Source organism: Verticillium alfalfae, genomic scaffold, assembly GCF_000150825.1.
Source record: "Verticillium alfalfae VaMs.102 supercont1.1 genomic scaffold, whole genome shotgun sequence".
NCBI classification, from domain to species: domain Eukaryota; kingdom Fungi; phylum Ascomycota; class Sordariomycetes; order Glomerellales; family Plectosphaerellaceae; genus Verticillium; species Verticillium alfalfae.
This window is the reverse complement of record NW_003315038.1, coordinates 1,574,443-1,595,319: the sequence shown is the minus strand read 5'-3', so window position 1 is coordinate 1,595,319 and position 20,877 is coordinate 1,574,443. Positions and strand designations below refer to the sequence as shown.

The 20,877-nt window shown below is 57.8% G+C and overlaps 6 protein-coding genes across 6 annotated transcripts; 3 read left to right on the top strand and 3 right to left on the bottom strand.

The window, feature by feature from the left end:
* Positions 1–349: 349 nt before the first annotated feature.
* Positions 350–1,448, bottom strand: VDBG_00485 (conserved hypothetical protein; the record flags this gene model as incomplete). The annotated part of the gene is made up of 2 exons (XM_003008758.1): positions 350–1,161; positions 1,226–1,448. 2 exons carry the CDS (start codon positions 1,446–1,448, stop codon positions 350–352), a joined length of 1,035 nt encoding a protein of 344 aa, XP_003008804.1.
* Positions 1,449–3,667: 2,219 nt separating this feature from the next.
* On the top strand, positions 3,668–4,276 carry VDBG_00484 (conserved hypothetical protein; the record flags this gene model as incomplete). The annotated part of the gene is made up of 1 exon (XM_003008757.1): positions 3,668–4,276. The coding sequence occupies one exon, from the start codon at positions 3,668–3,670 to the stop codon at positions 4,274–4,276; it is 609 nt and encodes a 202-aa protein (XP_003008803.1).
* Positions 4,277–4,761: 485 nt separating this feature from the next.
* Positions 4,762–4,893, bottom strand: VDBG_00483 (conserved hypothetical protein; the record flags this gene model as incomplete). The annotated part of the gene is made up of 1 exon (XM_003008756.1): positions 4,762–4,893. One exon carries the CDS (start codon positions 4,891–4,893, stop codon positions 4,762–4,764), a length of 132 nt encoding a protein of 43 aa, XP_003008802.1.
* A 158-nt stretch (positions 4,894–5,051) lies between these two features.
* VDBG_00482 (conserved hypothetical protein) lies at positions 5,052–6,751 on the bottom strand (the record flags this gene model as incomplete). Its single annotated transcript, XM_003008755.1, has 3 exons — positions 5,052–5,298; positions 5,348–5,968; positions 6,049–6,751. The coding sequence occupies 3 exons, from the start codon at positions 6,228–6,230 to the stop codon at positions 5,052–5,054; spliced, it is 1,050 nt and encodes a 349-aa protein (XP_003008801.1).
* A 3,374-nt stretch (positions 6,752–10,125) lies between these two features.
* VDBG_00481 (predicted protein) lies at positions 10,126–14,601 on the top strand (the record flags this gene model as incomplete). The annotated part of the gene is made up of 7 exons (XM_003008754.1): positions 10,126–10,906; positions 11,003–12,090; positions 12,956–13,076; positions 13,590–13,662; positions 13,911–14,032; positions 14,154–14,172; positions 14,310–14,601. 7 exons carry the CDS (start codon positions 10,126–10,128, stop codon positions 14,599–14,601), a joined length of 2,496 nt encoding a protein of 831 aa, XP_003008800.1.
* Positions 14,602–19,103: 4,502 nt separating this feature from the next.
* VDBG_00480 (glutamine synthetase) lies at positions 19,104–20,856 on the top strand (the record flags this gene model as incomplete). The annotated part of the gene is made up of 4 exons (XM_003008753.1): positions 19,104–19,262; positions 19,370–19,492; positions 19,619–19,783; positions 20,200–20,856. 4 exons carry the CDS (start codon positions 19,260–19,262, stop codon positions 20,854–20,856), a joined length of 948 nt encoding a protein of 315 aa, XP_003008799.1.
* Between the last annotated feature and the right edge of the window lie 21 nt (positions 20,857–20,877).

Below are 20,877 nucleotides of genomic sequence, written 5' to 3'. Positions count from 1 at the left end.
CGTACCCTCCGCCTCCAGGAGAACCACCAAAATTTGTGAAAGAATAAGAAGAGAAAAAAAACCCAGGCCTAATCGCCCAATGGGCCACAGCCTACAATTCCTAGTCTCGCTTGGATCCCAAGTATTTCCAGCGTCTTTGCAGCCGTGTGCGCCTGTTCACAGAAATGTTTCAAATCAAGCCAAGGCAGGACATTGCTGCGGAGAAGTGAATATTCGCCGCCGTTTGGTATCTCGTGTCGAATCGTAATGTGCAACTCTCAAGCACCCCCAAGTTGCAAGATATGTTTGTTTGTTCATAAGATAAGTCGTACAAGGGTTTCAAGGGGAGAATGTGCCTTGTTGACTACAATCATCGAGAGGGTCCTTCTATCGGACTAATCGGAAGGCTACGAGCGCCGCTCAGATCAGTGCTCGCCGTGCGCCGGAGTGCCTGCGTCATGGTTTCAACATTGAGGTCGCCATTACCAGCGTGCTGAGACGGGATGGGGCTGCCGACTGGCTTTCGTTTGGGCGACAACTCGAACCCTTTGATTGAGCCGGGGTTGCTAGTGGGGGGCGAAGTACCGACCTCGCCTGGCGATGACATGGGCGACAAGACAGGCGACGGCGAACGATTGACAGAGAGTGAAGTGAGCCCGGCGATGGTGACAGAGTCCCGCGAGGCATTGGGCGCAACCGCGTGCTCAGCTTGCACCACGTCCGCAAAGGAGATGAAGCTCAGTCTGCGAACATCGGCGTTGTCGAGAGAATTGTAGATTGAGGCGCCATCTAGCTCACGATCCCCGGTAGATCCGAACTCTTCCGCCCAAGATGCCGCCAGCTGCTCCAGCGAGGGCTGAGTGGACTGAGGACCGCCAGTTACCGTGACCGAGGCAGGCAGGTGTTGGGCATGCGTGATGATCTCGACACTGTCAGGGTCAAGGCGGGTATCGGTAATGGCTTCCGACGAAGCATCGAGAACGGGCGGAATGTGGTTCTCGGTTCGAATGTGCGAGGGAATGCCAGCATTGGCAGGCGACTGCGGAAGGATCTCCATGGTGTCGACGTCACGCTCAAAAATCTGCGAGCCGGCTGGAGATGCTAACCTCGGCGAGCTGGAGAGACCCCGACCAGGAGACACTGGGGCGGCGAATGCTTGGTCGGTAGGGGCCGTAGACGCCGCTGATCGAGTGGTGGTTGTAGACATGTTTGACGTTTCGCTGCGTAGAGGGGGGCGGGATGGTACCAGCTGTAGCCTTCTCAGATGCGCTGAGCTGTTCCTTCTTCTTCTTGCCAAAACTGAACAACGATCTCTTCCTGGTTCCGTCGTCTTTCTGATCGGTGTCCAGCTGAGCGCCGACCCGTGGTGTTGCATCGCTATCGTTGCCTGGCCTGCTCGTCAACTGAGGAGTCGCATCATCCCTTCCCTGTTGGCCGATGGATTGCGTCGTGTCGGTATATAGGCTCATTTTGTCAATCAGGCTTTGAATCACTCGAGTGGAAAAGGACGAAGTACTAAGGGGTTTCGGTCTGGTTTCGTCAGGGTCAGCTGGCTTATAAGTCAAACTCTACAGGTGCGGCCAGGGCGCCCCAGAGTTGGGGTCGTCGAGTGGCTAGTGGGAGGTGTGGAAAGGCAGAGAGATGGTACGGGTAGGGGGGGTTCGGGTGATACAGCTAACGGCCCCATGGCGAAGTGAATTGCCGTAGGCGCATGACCGGGCGAGTGCTCTGGGCGCTGGACTGAGACGCTGAGCGCATTCAAATGGAAACTTACACGGAAGCACAACGAGACGTGATGTGAGCTTGGGCGGTCGCTGTGATGGTTGTGCAGTACAGTGAGTACCTAGTCTTGGCGACGGTGGTGGCAGGGCTCAGACCAGGTGAATGACTTTGGGAGAGCAGGAGAGGTAGAGGCGGTCCAGTCTTGTGCCCACGGGGATCTCGTCACTCTTATTGTTGGGGACGGGATGCAATGCAGGAGAAAGCGCGTGCAGAGGAGGCCGGAAGGGGGCAGAAGAGCATTACCATGGCCCAAGTATCAACGCAAGGAGCCCGAGGGAAGAGGAGCGTGTGACGCAACAAGGCAGGCATTTGGGCACCTCCATACGGGTGGTGGGCACGACCGGGCCGTGACTGATTGGAGGGAGGCAAGTTGGCCAGGATAGCCCATGGCCAGCCAGACCTGGCACCAGCACATACAGGTGACCTCGAGCGGGGTAACGATGCAGCGAAGCGATAAGGTACCCTTGAAGTATCGAAAGCGATTTTCGTGTCGGCAGCAGGGCACACAGCACTCCTCCTTCGACCATGATCAGCGCCAAGGGGGGGACCAGGAAAGTGCTTGTCTGGTCACGTCTGGTCATCGGCGGCATGAACGTCCAATGTTTGACGCTTCCTGCGCCAGGCAGGCCCCACGGCCACGCCGCCGTCAGGGCGTCTGGGCGCGCGTTTTGCTGTAAGTGACCTGGCATTTCCTGTCAGGCACCTCGACCAGGTCCTCCCTTGGGCGCTTGGTGCATTGTGCTAACAAGCGATCTGGAGCTCGCATCTTGCTTCTGCTCTCTCCCCGATTGACCTTTCAAGTCAGTTCTCAGGCAGACCGAGCGTTGTCTGTGATTCATGTAGACATCTGCGGAACCCCCCTGACCGTCATTGCCTCGCCATTGATTCGGCCAGCCGGTCCGTCCAGGTAGGTCCCTTCATTGCCTCAATACAAAACCCCTCCTCTGGAAAATACCTCGCAGGCCTGTTGAGAGGCCACAGCAAAGCAGCATGTGCCAACCAACATCCGTGACGACGCAAGCATAGCAGCATCCCGGCGCAACTGGGAAGAAACGAGAAACGCACAGAAACAAGTTGGAATGCATGAATAGCACCGGCCCCTCTCTTCCTGCTGGTTATCTTCAGAGAAACCAACAGGAGACGGCCGACCCTGAATTCAAGGGTCGTCTTGGCCAGCTCTCCCGCTGCAGATCACCTCACCCTGCAATGTCGCTGCCGATGACGCAGCCTGATTGGACTACCTTGTTTGGCCCCATCCGCATAATCAATGCCATCGCTTGCGCAAGCAGCTGCGAGTACCCAGGGCCCAGAATAGATACGGACAATCCTCACTTTTCGAGACGCGGTTCCCGTTGGAAACAAGCAACGGCGTCACTAGCATTTTTGCGGCTTCCCCTGAGCATCGGGACACACGTCAAGGGCAACGCGTCCCAGCTCCCTAGCTTAGACGATCTAGTACTGACCGAGATGAAGCTCAGGACGGCGGGGTCAAGCTTTTAACGTTCAGGTGGAGGGAGCCCCACTACGGCTCGACACTAGATGGTACGGCTCGATGCAGGCGCCCGGGCCATGGCCAGGACAGTTGGGTTTCTTTCCAGCACAGCCGCACGTGATCTACGCTTATCTAATCGACTCCGTGTGGAGCTCGAAAAACTTCAGTCAACTCCGAGGCGATCTCGAAAGCTCTCCGAAGCCACACGCGACAGCCCGTGACCGTGGACGACAGTTGTGCCTACGCATCACCGCCCCATTCGGCGTGACGTTTTGTACCAATATTCATTCAGGGCATTGATTTCCTATCCCGACAGCGATCGATATTCCTCCATCGACCCGCAACCCACTCTCCCTCCAGCACTACCCTCTCCCTCATTTCAGGGGCCCACGCCATACTACATACACTCTCACGATGGAGGCACGCACCCTCGCCAGGCCAGCAGCGAGCCTGCTCACGACGACGCTCTCCCCTGCCGGCGCCGTCGCCCGCCGCTCGCACCAGACCTGGTCGCGCACGAAACGCGCCCTCAACATCGCACCCCACCCGTCCTTTGCTCCCGCCGAGGGCGGCGACACCATCATCTTCAACCCGCCCGCCGCGGAGCCATCCATCTACCACACCCCCTACAAGTTCCTCCCCAAGTCCGACCCGCGCCGCAAGCACGCCGACCTCTCCTCCCTTTTCGCCGCCCCCTCCTCCCGCGCCGCCGCCGCCGCCAAGCTGCCGCCCGCGCTCAACGTCCCCTCCCGCAACCCCCGGTACCACCTCAACAAGGACGACGTCGCCGAGATCCGTCGCCTGCGCGCCGAGGACCCCGTCCAGTGGAGCGTCAACCGCCTGGCGCAAAAGTTTGACTGCTCCGAAGTCTTCATCACCATCTGCACCCCCGCCCCGCGGGAGCACACCGAGAGGCTCGAGAGGAAGCTCGATGCCGTGAAGAACCGGTGGGGTGCCATCCGGACCAAGGCGAGGACCGAGAGGACGAAGCGGAAGGACATGCTGTTCCGCGGCGAGCTATAATGACGAGAGAAACACAGAACGACGGGGAGAGCCAACAGGAAGGCGTGCCCGGTCTGGTACTCGGCGGCGGAAAAGGCCCCCCACGGCAATTATGTCTTAGGTTGCCAAGCTGTATCACCACTCGCGGCCACTCGATAGATGGAGGGGGGGGTGAGAGAGAAAGAGAGAGAGGCAAGAGAAGCAAGGCCTGTAAGATAGGACGGAGCTCGAAGCGGAAGAGCCTTTGTTCCACATGTGCCTTTATGGCAACTTGTCATGTCAGCTATTACTACCTATCGTGGTGAGAAGGACGTCTCATCATCATGTACTCATATTACTTTTGAACTCCGCATACAATCAGCCAACACATTACCGTATCCAACGAACCAACCAAACTCCGTTTGAGCAACGCCACATCTAAATGCTTCAAAACTAGGAAGCGATGTCTCTGGCTCGTGTTTTGCCCGGCGTCGGGGGAGAAGCGGCGGGAAGCGGTCCCGGAATCGCTATGCCACGGGGCCCGACATCAAACCCATCGCCTGGCCCGACTTGGCTGCCATCTTCTCACTTTTGCTGGGGATCACCCGGTAGCACCAGCCGCAGAAGCTCCGCACCTGATGGCTGCGCTCTCTGTTCATGATCTTGCGTTTCGACTTCTCGTCTTCCCACTCAGGGACACAAAGCACCCACCCGTACCATCCGGACGAGCTTCTTCTTCACCACCCCGCCGATGCCCTCAATCTCGTGTCGCTCATAGCCTGGCCCCAGCTGCAGTGGTGACGGCGTCCGTTGGCGCTCATGAGAGCTGACGCTGCTGCTGCTGTCCTGGCGGTGCAAGAACGATCCGGGTGTGCCAGGCGGAGTGATCGTTTCTAGCGAAGATTCGCGGGCATCTTCGGCATCGCAATCTGTCTCTTTGTTCAACCTCCTTGGCTGCGACGCAATCGCTTTCCCGCCCGCATATGACGCCTCGATCGCCGTCTCCAATGCCCGTTCCAAGTCCGCCCAAGACTTCTCCATAGTGATTACGCCATTTCCAGACACTGCGGCGCATCAGCACGGAGCATGAGAAAAGTTCATCTGTCGACTTACCAATTGTAGTCCGAATCAGAAGCGCGGATGCCCTTGCCACAGGGCTGGCACAGCCATACACCGGCATTCTCATCACACTGGCAGAGTTCTCGTTGAACTTCGTCCGCCTCCTGAGGAGTATCGGGGTCGATTGGTGGACCCAGTAAAGCCCCGATAGGCGCATCGACACACGATGTGCAGAGTCGCCTATAACCGCTCCGCGGCAGCAGCGGCACCAGGCCGCTTGATAGTGCAGTTCTGCGAGGACCGTCAGCATGTTCCTCGGCTTGGCATGTATGTGCCACACTCGGGGAGATCAAACGTACTCTGCAAACGGAGACGCCGCATAACCTGCACTCGCTCACCAAGTCGCGAGCACATTGGCCGCTCTTGCCATTGTATGGAAGGTAAGAACCGGAACGCAGAGAACGGGGATCTGCTTCGAAGTAGTGGTTGCCGGCTCTGGCGCGGAAACGCAGAGTCGACTCAGGGTCAATCGGCTCTTCACTGTTGATGCAGCGTAGCGTTGCCTTCAGTAAACTAGAGCGGTATTGAATCAAGCCCTCGTGTATGAGGTAGGAGGTACGGGAAAGGCTGTCGAGAGTGTTGAGGTCGATGTGCTGCACCACGGATTCGACGATGCTAAGGATGCCATGTCAGATTGAGTCCGATAAGAAACTGACCAAAAGCACGCTGTGTGTAGCGCGATGAAGCAGACTTACGGATATTGTCCAAAGGCTCGCGTAATGCAGTTTTGGAAGATCGACCTCGTATTCGGTTCATGCAGGTCGTCATCCAAGCTGAGGCTGGGCGTATTGGGTTTTGCGACCGAGACACGTCGAGGAGCAGGTGTCTGAAAGGTTAACTCGACGTTTTCGTCTTCAAGATCTACGATGACAACCATCTTGAGCGCAGCTGTTGTAGTGTGGTTGGCAGTATCTTTTCGATCGTCGATATCGAGGCTGGGGCAGGTGCACCTGGCGGTCAGGCACAGACGATCAGTCGCCTGCTGCAGGGGCAAGCTGTGAATGTGCTCGGAAGTAACGGTTGAGCAGAAGGAGGAACAACAGAAAGTCTCAAGTCTCAAAGGTGTATGGTCAACTCCCCAGGTCCCATTGCAGACAGAAATGTGCAGAGACTCGAATGTGCGAGACGGGTTTGAACGAAAGGGGTGGTGACGCGATCGAGAAACCCAAGTGACCGACAGTTATGGAGATAGGCGCGGGGTCGGAACGCGCGTTGAGATGCGGAAGATCGAAGCAGAGAAAGAGGCAGGGACGTAAGGCATCTAATGATTGGAGAGGGGGAAAAAGACTTTGTGCAGCATGCAGTCAAGTCGAGAACGTTGGGGATGTATGTGAAGTGAGGAGTTGATAGGGTCGGGAAGGAGGAACGGAATGTCACTTTGTCCGTCGAAGCTCACACATGGAAGCACCCGTGACGATAGTTAGCCCAGATGGTGACATAACTGTCGCGCACCTGCAAGCCACTGCTAAGGCTACTACAGGTTAGCTGCGGAGGCAGGCTCGACCCACAGACCCCCCAATGCATGGCGAAGCTGGCAAGGCAGGTGACACTGGTAGCTCCTACTCCGGCGACGGCAGGCGGGGGGGCTTGGGGAAGGTGGATTGCGTGGGCCTGTCCACATGCGGCCGAGCCGTCGCCGCATCTCGGAAACACCCTCGGAGACGTCGGGGCGGGGCCCAAAGCTCTACACCGCTGTCGCCAAATATTTTCGAGCTGTCATCGCGGTTGTTTAGCGCATGCTATTGTTGGGGGTGGCTTGCTGGCTATATGACTCGGCTGGGTCCCCGGAAATGAGCTCATGATTCGGAGCCCGACTTTCGGAGACTGGCGACGGCACGGCCAGCCCCAGGCAAGTGGCCGGTAGGGCTCCGCCCGAGTTTTTTGGGTGGCGGAGCTCCGAGCCCGGCTCGGAGCGGAGTTGCTCGACCGTTCCTGACCTGAGAGTAAGGTACATCTTCCAAGATGACGATCGTGCCCTCTTCTGTGAGGCTGGTAGCGTCGTGGGCGAACTCCAAGCGTGTTGACTGACAATGAGCAATGCCAATCTAGCTTAACGTGCTGGCCGAGTCGGACTCATACCAGAATCCGCCATCTGGCTGGCTTCCATGAGGACAGGATGAGAGCCTCGAGGATCGCGTCGCTTTTTGAGTACCACACAGAACCAATCAGATGTGCAAAGACGTTTGGCTTCCTGACAGATGCTCAGATCCTTAGATGTTCAATACCATCGTTCACGCGAGACGGACCGTTCATCCCGAAAGTTCAGTCAAGCGACGAAATAATGAGCTTTAGCCGACGTGCGCTACGGAGTGAACGGCCCAAGGGCCCTTTGCCGTCTGCTTCGAGCACGGCGCCGTACAGTTGAGGGCACGGGGACGGGGAGGCTGCCGAACACGCACAGGACTCATGCTCGTGCATTTCATGCGCAGATTTGAGCTAGAGAGGTCGGCAGCCTGGCCGAGTCTGCTTCCAAACGGACCCCAAGAAGTGGTTATTCTCGGGGCTCTCAGATCAGTAGACAAGGAACCGAGTACTAGGTCGGCTGGTGGACGGGACAACCCTGTGAGTCGATGCGACATGCTGAGTGTCAAGAGAGCCTAAGCCGCCCCCTTTTCAGATGTTGCAGTGGAAAAGGGTGGGTTGAAGGGTGGCCAGAGGCCGATTCGAAACCATTGGCAAGGCGGGTGGGGACCTCCTCACCAGAACAGAACAGGACAAGGCTCGATGAACGAATGTGTGGGCTTGGCTGGGTGGTGGGTCACACCGACGACTATGTCGCAATCTGGCGGGCTTGCAGGTTACCTATCTCACCGCGACTCTAGGACAGTAGCTCAGATGACATGCCTGCCAAGGTGGTGTTGTGTGCATGTTGCGATGAAATGTGCATATTGCGATGAAAGGTACGATACTCAATGCCAAGCATGGAGCTGGAAGCAGAGCTGCTTCTCGCCAGCCAGCAGCACTTGCCGTCTGATAAGGTAGTTGCAGGATGATGGCTCCTGTAATCAGAGGCCGGCACTGCCACACTCTGGGCTGGCCGATGTCAAGAGTGGATGGGCACCGGGGCTTTCTCGCGACCAGTCGATCATGATCATAGAACCCATGATGATAACCATAACACGGCAATTGCATGCCTGCCCCGGACATCAAGTGAATACTGACTTGTCGATCAACAGGCGGAGAAGCCTCGAGGACTGGCCGGCACAGGGGCACAGCGGCTGTGACAGGTGAATGATCTCAAACAGAGGCGCTGGGATACCGTCGCGAGGGTCGTTGTCGAGGTGAAGAGAGAGGGGTGTTGGATGCGTTTCGCTGGTAACGAAGAGGAGGGGCAAAAGGTGGGTAAGTAGGTAGGGGAGGGAGGGTGACAAGCAAGAGAAGGATTCTAGGCGCACTTGGCCCTGTGCGACGGACGGTTTGTCGTCTGTAGTGGTTGCCGTCACCTCTGACGCTGCGGAGGCCCCGAGAGGTGAGGCCCCCAGGCTCAAACGTGAGGCTCCATCCCCAAACGCGTTATGTCAGCAGGACACAGCCCTTGATTGGCGTAAATTCACCGGCGGTCCCGTTATGCCGATCTCATACCCCTGCGATAATCATGCTCCTCGTCGGCTTGACCTCCTTGACGACTCCTCAACTCCACCATGGACCTGCTTCACGATGTGGCTGCTTGACCCACCTCAACTGCTCAACTTTTCCCAGCTCTCCTCTGTTTTGCATCCTGCAAACCTCTGCTGACGTAGCTGCTCACACAGAAGATGCGACTGGATCCCTGGCTATCCTCCCGTGCCTTCGTTCTGTCACAACCCCCCCTGTTTCTCGCGCCCTTCTCCAGAAACGTCGAAGTGTCTTGGCCTCTCTGCTCGCCGTCTGAGCTCTCTGCTCCCCGTACGAGAATGAGCTGGACATGTTCTTCTTCTGCACCTTCAACGCTGGAGCTCAATGGACTACGAACCCCCCATGTGCTGTGTCTGACCTGGGCCGAGGGGCCACCACGTTTGAAGTGCCCAACCCTGACAGTAACATTCTTGGCGTGCTCGCCTGCTCTGACCTGATGTCTATCGGACCCGATGAACAAGGCTGGAGTTGCCATCTCAGGCTCCATCGATGGATGTGCGGCACATCATCCCAGTTTCCACGGTGGCGCAGCTTCGTCCGAAGAAATAGGACAGAAACAGGACGTGGGCAGAGACACGCTCGGCCTGGAGGATCCCAGCCTCTTACCACCCCTCTTTAGGTCCCACCATCCGTTCAGGCGCTCTTTTCTGGGCAACATGGCCGCCGTCGGAACACGCGATTAAGCTTATGGTATCCCCCCTCCCCCTGGGACAAGTCTGGTTCGGCTTGCTCTCCACGGGATGTGTCTCATGATCGACCGCCCTGCGAAGCTTGGCGATGCATGAGCATGTCCCGCACAGCAGCCTGGTCAGGGGCTGAGCTATTGGTCCGAAGTCATAGGATGAAGTGAGGCTCTTGACGTACTGATCTTTTGCCTTATTTAGATGACAGCTCCTCGCCCCTCTTGCATCACGACCCGTTGCAGCTTCAGCCTCATTGCTCTCTCTTTCTCTCTCTCCCTCCCTCTCTTTGCCATCCTTCCGAGTGTTCCTTTCCATTCTTTCCCTTCTCTGCCGCATCTTGTCGTTCTCTTCTCGGTGCCAGGACACCTCGCTCCTCCAGTGGGCTTTTCGTTTCATTCTCTCCTTTGAAAGGCAGCCAATTTTATCCACAACTTCCTGATATACAATATCGGAACCCACAGATCACATCTCACCATGATGTTCAAAGCCAGCGCCACCGCCCTCCTCCTCCTCCTCGCCAGCGAGACACTTGCCTCCCAGCAAGGGTTCCAGAGCCAATTTCAGGGCGGCGTCATCCCGCCCCCTGCCGCCGCTGCTGGTCCAAAGGTCGTCCCGGTGCCCCCCGTCGTCGAGGCTCCCGTTGCAAAGGGGCCGAAAGTGCCTGCGGAACTCTCATCCTCTCTCGAGGTCGCGCCGACGCCGATCCTCTCCACGCCAGCTGCCTCGGTCAGCACGACCGTCACCGAATCACTCCCCACGGGGTCTATCGAGCAGTCAGCCTCCCTGTCGTCCTCTAAGCTTACCGAAGCTGTCCTCGCGAGCACAAGTGTCCCAGAGGTTTCTAGCACTCTCGAGGTGTCCAGCTCCATTGAGCTCTCCAGCGCCATCGAGCTCTCCAGCGCCATCGAGCTCTCCAGCGCCATCGAGCTCTCCAGCGCCATCGCGATACCCAGTGTCAACGCGACTTCCAGTGCTTCGAAGGCTGAGGCAACCGAGCTTTCCACGTCTCATATTGTGGGAGCCGATGCTACGAGCAGTCTCTTTCCCAACAGCACCACGCATGTTGCAACGGCGACCGAAAGCTTAGCTCTCAGCTCAGCGCTTCCAGTTGTCAATGGCACGGCTTCCGAGGAAGCCGCCCAAACCACCTCCATCCCGATTGCTGTCAACGGCACCTCGCTGTCCAGTGGCATCATCAGCGAAGCAACCCTGACCAGCGCAGCATCATCCGGTTCAAGTCTCCACGAAGCTCCAGGTTGAGACTCTTACACAGGTCCTCACACATGTGACGTCACGAGCGTTGTCACCAAGAGCAGATCATCACTGCCCTCCTGGACCACCAGCTACTGAGACCGTTGCCGTTGTTTCGACCGAGACGCTATCATCAGGCAGCCCGTCATCATCATTGTCCAGCAGGTTACCCTGTTCGTGTTCCAGTCCGGCCTTGGCGGCATCTGTCCCGCCGTGCAGCCGGCTCCCGCGCCGCCTGCTGTTCCCGGACAGCCCGCCCCGGCCCCCGGCGCCGGCGGTTTTGTCGTGGGCGGCACCACATTTGGCCAGTTCCAGGAGGCCTGTGTGGCTGCTTGTAACATTCAGTTCACCCAATGCCAGTCCATCGTCGGTCCTGGCATCCAGCTCACCCAGTGCCAGTCGCAGTTCATCGCCTGCCAGGGCACCGCTGCCAACGCCAACGCCACTGCTACTGCTCCCACCACCATCACCCAGACCGTGGTGCTGCCCGCCGATCAGACCAACCCTCCGGAAGCCACGTCGCACATCGTCGCAGGCGGTGGCCAGGTCATCGCCACCTCGGCCCTGCCCTCCGGTGCTGTGGCCACGATAGGCGAGAGCGGCGTGAGCATCATCACCGTCACCGCCACGCCCGCGCCTGCCGCTCCCGAACCGACGGCGCCGGTCGAGGCCGCAAAGCCTGTGCAGCCCGTGCAGGAGGCCGAGCCCATTACCTCCATCGTGACCATCACCATGGCGCCCAACCCCGCCCAGCCTGGCGTGCCCCAGATCAGCACCGCCATCGTCACCGTCCACCCGTCCCCCGTGCCCCTTGTCCCCGAGGGCGGCAACGGCCAGGCCGCTCAACCCCCTCACGTCCAGACCGGCGTCGTCACCATCACCATGGGCGGCCAGGTCGGCGTCATCACCATGACAGTCCACCCCTCGGCCGCGCCGACCGCCGCGGCGCCGACCTGCCCCGCGCCCGTCACCGTCACTGAGACCGCCTCCAACTGCGGCACGGCAGTCACCGTCACCGAGACTATTGTCGCCACCGCCACGCCTGTGCCTGAGCAGGGCCGGCAGGAGGTCGAGCAGCCGAAGAAGTACAGGCCGTTCCGTCACAACTTTGTCGACCGCAGGCGCAGCACGCGCACGACGTGCGCAGGAACCACAGGCTTCTGTAGAGTGCGGTACTCGCGAAGCGTAGTAAGACGACCCACTCGGTCACGTAGAGGACAAGATAGAGAACACGAGCAGGGAGGGAAAACAAGATGCGTTTCTTATGTGATACCCCGTAGCGGGGTGGGGGCCACGGGGAGAGGCAACCAACGGAGCTCTGGAACTTCCACGGTACGAGCTGGGTTCGACGGGAAGGGGTTTCGGTATAGAAAGGTCTGGATACCTACATTGGTTGTATGATTCTCAGGTTATTTGGGGTCTGTATTTTTTTTCACGTCTTTTTGTACTTTTCAGCAGGGCCAGGACCCTAGCTAGCATCTATATCCCACGGACGCCGAAGGATGGCGATACGACACACTCATTTAACGCTACACATGAACAGAATACCATGTATTTCGAGCTGCTGCCTCTGTAACCATTGGATATGTGAGAACATTTGACTGAATTACGCGCCTAGACATGGAGCCCATAGAGTAACAAGAAGCAATCAGATGATCGCTGTTGCGCGTGTCGACGTACTTATTCGACAATAGGATCACTGAAATAATCAGGTAGAGCACGTATGTTGGCCCTGCCGTCCCTTGCCTTCTTCCTCAGGCGTCCCCTTCGCCGCGGTCCGTCATGTACACTCAGCTGCATGATAGGCGCGGCAGAGGGTACTTGAGGTCGTGCTAGCCTGCCAACAAATCTTTCGGGAAGATAGAACTTGTGTGGCTCGGGTATGTTGTCTTCGGTGGCAGTAGTCGGTGCTCGCGTATGCGTCGCTGTACAATCTGGACTACGTTCCTTTGACATTGTTCTTCTCAGCGATTGTTCATGCTGGCACAGAGAGAGATGCCGCAAGCCTGCTTCTGAACTATTTGAGCCGTCGTATAACGTTGGCAGTCGACAGGGTCCCGCTACTGTCGGGTCCGATGCCAGTGGCGATGAAGTTGTTGCTGTTACTGCTACTGTTGGAGACCCTTCTCGAGCAGTATACCCATACTCTTCATGGCCTATAGTATTGAACGACAGTGAGTCGCATGTAGCGTTCGTCTCTAGGGCCTGTGAAGAGTCCTCACTATTGCTACTCGGCAGGCCCATGACGCTGATAGCCTCATATTTGACCTCCAGAGAGGCAGTCTGGAGGGTGCCCCTACTGCCATGACTGACATCCAGAAACCTTGGCCATGAATCATCCTCGCAATGTACAGTCTCTTGCTGCCTCGTGGAGCACTGATTATGCGTCATGTTCTCTTCTTCAATGTCAACAGCAGCCAGGCAATTGATCGTTTTGCCCATGCTCGCCTGTACAGGTTCGTGAGGAGCGTCATTTGCGTATATGTTTGTTTGTGACGACTCGACACTGTTGTGAATATCGTGACTGCTCAGTGAGGCAGCCATCGCCTGAGCACACAGCTGAGGATGCGGCGAGATACACGCTGTCTGGATAGAACCTTGTACATTTACTGTTGATGCGGAAACTCTGGTACGTGCCGCAGATTCGTTCACTGGAGAGGTGCTCATAGGTGAATAGTCGAATCTAGGACCATATACCATCTCGCCCTGGGTCTCGACAGAGCTAGTTCCAGGACCGACTGCTACGTCTGGCGGGCTGAGGTTCGTTGAACCTATCCTCACCGCTTCAGGTGTGCCATGTGAAGGAGCAGTCGCAAACGAATGCCATCGCTCCCCGTGGCTGCAACCAGACGGCACTCCAGACAACACCGGACTGCTACCAACTTGAGCAATGTCACTGACAGAAGCCTTGGTGCTCAAAGACAGTGACTTGTGGATCAGGTTGAGTTTGGCTATGCGCCTGGGAACGGGATGGTGGACATAAGCCGGTAAATACTGTGCGTGAAGAGGTTGATGTTGATAGCTCTGATGCCCGGCACTGGATTGCATCGCATTATGAATCAAACTGTGGGCCGTGTTGACAAATTTTGCTGGGCTAAGTTCGGATCTCTTTCTTGGCAGGGAGGTAGATGTAAGTTTCAGTTTATTATAGTCGGTCGGGATTCGCGATACATATCGCCTCTTTCCTGGTTGCGTTCCCGCGTCACCTTGAAAGTACGGGGATGAGAGGTGTTTGCTGCCACGGTGATTAGACGCTATCTGCGCGGTATTGTAAGTCTGCTTCATGGAAGAGCTTGTTGTCATATGGCTCGCACGAGAAACACCGTGCCGAACATCCTGACTGCCGATCCTGATTCGGATATCCCGCGGCCGCGAATCTGAGTGATCATGTTGACGCTTGTGCACAGTATGCCGTGTATGCGAGAAGTGCCCATAGGTGCGATCACTTTTGCCTCCAAATCCCTATTTCTGCGGCTCAGTGGAACGACACTGGAGAGCAGCTTGAACAATGAATGGTTTTTGATTTGCGATACCAGCCCAGTCTTTCGTCTTCAACAGTCGGCGACGTCTAGCATCGAAATCTTGCTCTCGCTGCCTACGGCTCAGGGAACGGGTACCCTGGGGCGCGGTATATTTGTTGCGTATAACCGGGGTCGTGTATGCGGTGTCGAAAGCCCGCTGTGGTTGGAGCTCCCCTAGGAATGATGGTATGTCGGTATCGGGGAGTGGAACAGCCGATCGTGGCTTTGCGAAAAATTGTTTCTGCTTGACGACATCTGCCTTGCGGCCCCTGCCGCGCGTGTGCCGCTGCAGGGCTCCTTCAGTCCAATTCATGAGACCGAGAGAATCTCGTGATGATAGGGCTCGAAACTTGGATTCTCGCGGAAGAACAAGGGCAGCGCACTGGCGATTGATATCACGATATGTCATCGGATGAGGAGACGGAGTTATGATTGGATTTGCTACGACCCTCAATACCATCCTCTGCCTCACCGCTGGCAAGGGCCGACTCACTCGCACTTGCTTAGGGGGTAGAGCAGGCAGGCCGAGGCTTCCTTCCCAAACTGCATGCGCACGTATGACTTGAATCAATCAGCGCCAGCTGCGCTTTCTTTGAATGCGCCTTCTTCCAAGGGCGACCGGTGAGTCGCAACAAGCGGTGTCTAATGCGCCTACCAATGCGGCCTCGAGCAGGTTCTGCTGAGATGACGTTGGCGGTACCTTCCTTGCTGGACCTTCCTTCCGCGAACAACAGGGAGCCAACGCATGAAGCACAACCGTCGGCTTCGCGTCGATCAGGGCGAGGTTCTCCGAGCGTCAAGACAAACTTCAACAATGTCTTGGCTCATTTTCGAGGAGCAGCTGGACGACACTGGTGCCTCTGCCGAAGAAAACTCAACTCATGGACTTGGGTTGAAGTGCTCCACTGTGTTGTGTGGTACCTCACATGTCGACCGCCTGACGAGTGACAGGACGGACAACAACGTCTCCACCGCCGTTTGGCCGACGGCCCATACCGCAATCAGTGCATGGACCGCAAGGACCGACACTTGCCGTCCGCGACGTCACGATGTCACCGCGCGAATAACGTTCAGTCTCGCTCGGTCGGTCCAAATGACCCCTTGAAGCCATTGCGACAGACGCGAGGCAGCCTACACATGTGCCATGTTCTCACATTGCGCAGCCGTCCTGTTTGAGCGAGGCAGACGTCATGGGCTGTAGAGGCCTTGTCCAAAGGGTCTACAAGGCCTCGAGGGCTCGTCGCGCACTGCCGAGGGCAGAGGGCCGGTGTTCGGCTCCCGACCAATGAGGGAATATCTCTTTGTCACCACCAACCACTCAGCGACGTTACCGGCCAGTTCTCGTGGGCCTCTCAGGCCTCCTGGGCCTCAAGCTCTCGTGTATCGTTCTCGAATTCCTGTCGAAGCCTTTTGCGAGCCAATTCGGCAAACCAGGGTCCCGTCTGCGGGCTTGTCGAGGAGGGCGCAAGGGCGCGTTCGGCCGGCGGCGCGGTCGTGTCATGTCGCTTGACTGTCGGAGAAGGCGACATGCGAGCCAAAGGAATCTCCGGTCCTGGGCACCATCGTCATCAGCTTGTCTCAAGAGATCAGCCTGTTGGCCAGCCACTCTGCCGACCCGTCAGTCGCTTAGCAGCTGTCATGCGCCGCATCGCGCCAGTCGATCTCAGACCCGTCGCAATCGAGACCTGTCGAGAACTGCTGGAGCCGGGCTTTGCGGGCATGCGACATTCGGCCTGCTTAAATTGAAGAGCAAGTGTGGCAGCAGCCGCCTGAAAGCAACAAGATGTTGTGTGTAAGTATGTACGGCACTTCAATCGACAAGAAACAACCGGGGAATTTCTCATTCAACATCTTTTCCGGGATGCCTGCGCGATTAATGTTTCTTGAAGGTACGTCCAGTCGGACAAGATTCAGTGTGAGGCTTGAGAAGATTCAATTATGCTGCACGTCAAGGGCCACCAATCAGCGACCGATGATAAGACCCTGCATGACGGATGCGCCAGCAGCGCCAGTGAGGGCCCACGGTGCACCATTCCTCGACGGCGTTTCCCAGTTGCCAGATAGCCCCCTGGTGGGTCCTGGCCGCCCTGTTGCTGTCACATCTTCGATTGACGATGTGTGATAATGGAATCATCAAAGTTTTACTTCACTGCTTACCCAGAGCGGCAACGGAGTACGGGGATTGACGGATTGACGATGGAATCGAGTAAAATCTCCTAAGGGGTGTGTTTTGCGTTGAGACGGGAACCTTGGGGTACGTACTGGGGTACATGTCGTTAATGCGACTCGTTTTATTGGGCTCTGTTGCTTCTGACAGTACTTCGACTACTTCTGACGCAGGTACCCATGTTGTCGAGTCTCTTTGCCTGTGCCGTTGCGCCTCGAGCACACCGCCGCAAGCGTGGCTTGATGCTTTGGATCCCAGGAATGCAACAGGACGCTCCCCCCCCCCCCCTCATCGACGCGCTCACGGTGGTGCTCGCCAGGGCGGCGGACAAGTAGTCATTGACAACTAGGCCAATTTTCAACTCCCGAGTTCTTTTCAAGAAAAAAGGCAGCCAGTTGGCCAGCTCACCAGCATTGAATCCATCTCGGGCAATATCACGGAGGAAAAGCAAGGTAAAACAGCAGCAAGGCGCTGACGAACACGACCACTGACATTGGCCATTTCTCTCTTTCATCAACCCGCTATACCCCAGGCCGCTGGAGATTGTCCATCCGATCGGAACGACTCTCGCTCGACTAAAAAGGTCTCGGGTGAATTGTCGCGACTGGTTAAAGGGGGCCGGCGGCCGGCGAAGCGGACAGGAAGGGGGTGCCAGCTTCGCACAGAAAACACCGAGGGCAAAGGAGGTGCGATTCCGGCGGCGACTGATGTGGAGGGCTGTGGAGGGCTGGGTTGGCAAGTCGGTACTTCCACCCCACCAAATTGCCCCTCGCCGTTTGGCTTCTGATAGGAGGGCCCCCACCATGCACGGGTTTCACTTTGCGTGGGAATCCTCGCGCGGCTGAGGAGGCAGCAGAGAGCCTGCAAGATGCTCAACGTCCGGGTTTGATCTGGCTGAGAGCCAGCCTGCAGTGTCCATCAGGAACGTCAAAGGAACAGGCAAGTCTTAGTGCGTGCTTTTCAAGGTCTCGACTCGGTGGCATGTGGCAGAGCGCAGCCAAAAAGGAACAAGGGACGCGGCCTGGACACGACCCCCCCCCCCAACCCGGCTTTGTCTGATATCGCGGCGCCCCGCCAACGAGCCCGATGGGCGCACGGGCAGGCGTCGGCCAATCTACAGGGTGTTGCGAGGGCCGATCTACTGGATCCAAGAGGATATCATGCCGTCGTCCTTCCTTCCTTCGAGGAGACGGGGGTGTGGCTTTCGGGAGGGGGGGCAAGAGCGCGGGCAGGGCCAGGGCTTGGATTGCGGTTGATAATACTGATGAGCTGACTGGCGACCACACCAGCGAGCTAATTATCGACAGGGTGCACCAGCAATCTGGGGAAAGAAGGGAATCGGAGGGTGAACTTTGGGGCGGCTGAGATGGTACACGGGGGGCCATGTGGATGAACTCGTGGGTGGCAGGACATGGCACGGCGTGGTGGCGGGCGCTGTGTCATTGTCATTGTCAGTGCCTCTGGTATCGTTGCGCTGCTCCCAATCGCCGCGACCATTGAGCGAGATGAAAAGCGTTTTGCCATCGGTCAGCCGCTGGCCATCTCGGTGAGCACTCCAATGGAAGACGGTATTGGAAAGTCTGGACCCCCGAAGACATCAAGGCAGCGTTCCCGGCTAGAGAGAGCCCAGAGCAGACTCAGGACAGGCTCTCTTTTATTCTGGCGGGCTTGGATGTGTCGTAAAGCCCGGGCCCCAGGTGCCACAGCCACCGGACGGACGGCGCTGGCGCGTTTCCAAGGATAGAACACTGACTTTCGTGTTGGGACAGCTCTCACGTAACAAGTATCTGGTCTCACGAGCGGTCGGTCAGCGCCTCGTACATACACGGGTATTGCGCAGAGTCGTCATGCTGGGTTGTGGAGGTCGGGCCGGTCGACACGGCGAAAAACTGCAGGGAGGGGGTAGAGGAATGAACAGCGTTTCTTCCCCCAACACTGGCCTTTTTGGGACAGCCGGGTGAAGTCATTAGTCTTGGGCATCATCCTGGCATCACGATGTCCCGGACGGAACAAGAAGGAGAGAGAGAGAGAGGTACTTGGCTGGGAGGTACACTGACGGGCACATAGGTACCTACCCAAGGGGGAAGAATAGGAGTCATCGCAGAGACCAGCGGCAAGTCACTCACTGTCACTCACTCGCAGGCCACGCTTGTGCTGGGCGTTGTCTGGGATGGACATGAGCTGGTACCAAGCCCCCACCAAGGCTCCAGGCCGGGGGGTGTGGCTGCCCACTGAGGTGGCCGGGATAAGTCGGGCACCCCACCACCCCTCCCACCCCACCGCTTGCGATAGTTGGGATGGGGTGTCGGTAGGCCCCAGCGAGCGGCGGCGGCTTGGGGCTTTGGGTACCTGACGATGTACCCTGCCTCGCGCGCGCCGGCGTCCCTCAGGTGTGCTGCTGCGGCGCCTTGTGCGCTCTGCTTCTGGTGCGTTCAGCCGACAACGGGCTGCTAGAAAAGATGGAAACATAAAACCAACTCGGGTCCCCAGTGCTTCCTTATCGCCTTCCCTCTACGATTCCTCATTCTACACCCTCAATCTTCTACCATTTCTGACTGCGGTCAAACCATAAAGACTTGCTATACACACAAACCTCTCTGTTCTTACCGGACACCAGCAACCCGTTCCTCCCAACCCTTCTCCCCACTACCCACACAAACACCGCAAATATGGTGAGTTCTTGCTGCTGCCCCACGTCATGACGGCTCTCTCAGGGGAGCCTCCTTGACGGGCACCCTACCATGGTCTACAGCATGCTGATTCTGTTTCCTACCAACAGGCCGAAGCTCAGATTTCAAGGACGGACAACCTGATGAAGTATCTCAGGCTCGACCAGAAGGGTTCCATCATCGCCGAGTACATCTGGATCGACGCTGATGGCGAGACCCGTTCCAAGGCGAGGGTGAGTCGACAATTCCTTCCACGCTGCGATCCATACACATGAACGAATTGCACACACAACACACACCTTGCTGTATTCATTGCATACACATCCCTCTCCCTGTTTGAGTTGATGCGTCTGTTGCAGCGCCGAAGAGCGCAATGGCACAGGAGCGAAAACTCGGGGGTGACGGCGGCCCGGCTGCAAGCGGTCGGTTCGGGGCTTCTGGGGCTTCTGGGCCCCTGGGCCTCGCCTGGTCCGGCTCTGCTTCTGGCTGTGGCGGCCGTGTGGCATGGGGCCTGGAGCGCAAGAGTGTGTGGGGCGTCGCATGAGTCGTCTTGGTGTGCCCCTCCTCCCCTCCCCCTCTACCACTCTCCTACAACCCTCTGAAGCCAGAGGCGGGCAAAGACTCCACATCAGGGACCAAAGCCCCTCTAGGCGTCCACCGACCCAATGACGGCCCCCCTTGGGCCGGGCGAAGCAGGGCGCTGGATCCGCCGCCGGCTGGAGGGGTTACTCCAGCGACCTCAGCGAACCAAACACGTTCCGGGTCGGCTCCTCCAGTTGCCTCGGTCATTGGGGGGGGGATGATGTCAGATCGGAACGCCAAGCTGGCCACGATCGATGGATTGACGACATGGCATCTCATGCCCTTTTGCCCCTTTCGTCACGCGATGCGTCTTCATCATCACACCCGTGACGAACCTTGCCGCTAACCAAGACTTCAGACACTTGCCGAGAAGGAGTACGCTGTTGACGATCTTCCCACCTGGAACTTCGACGGCTCTTCCACAGGTCAGGCGCCCGGCGACAACTCGGACGTCTACCTGAAGCCCGTTGCCGTCTTCGCCGATCCCTTCCGTGGCTCCCCTAACATCCTTGTCCTGGCCGAGTGCTGGAACGCCGACGGCACCCCCAACAAGTTCAACTACCGCCATGAGTGCGCCAAGCTGATGGAGGCTCACGCTGACCACGAGCCCTGGTTCGGTCTCGAGCAGGAGTACACCCTCCTCGACCTCAGCAACCGTCCCTTCGGCTGGCCCTCGAACGGTTTCCCCGCTCCCCAGGGCCCCTACTACTGCGGTGTTGGTGCCGGCAAGGTCGTCCAGCGCGACATTGTCGACGCCCACTACAAGGCCTGCCTCTACGCCGGCGTCAAGATTTCGGGCACCAACGCCGAGGTCATGCCTGCCCAGTGGGAGTTCCAGGTCGGTCCTTGCAACGGCATTGAGATGGGTGACCAGCTCTGGCTCGCTCGTTTCCTCCTCGCCCGCATCGCCGAGGAGTTTGGCGCCAAGGTCTCGGTCGAGCCCAAGCCCATCCCCGGTGACTGGAACGGTGCCGGTCCTGCACAGCAACTTCTCCAGCAAGGAGATGCGTGTTGAGGGTGGCATGAAGCACATTGA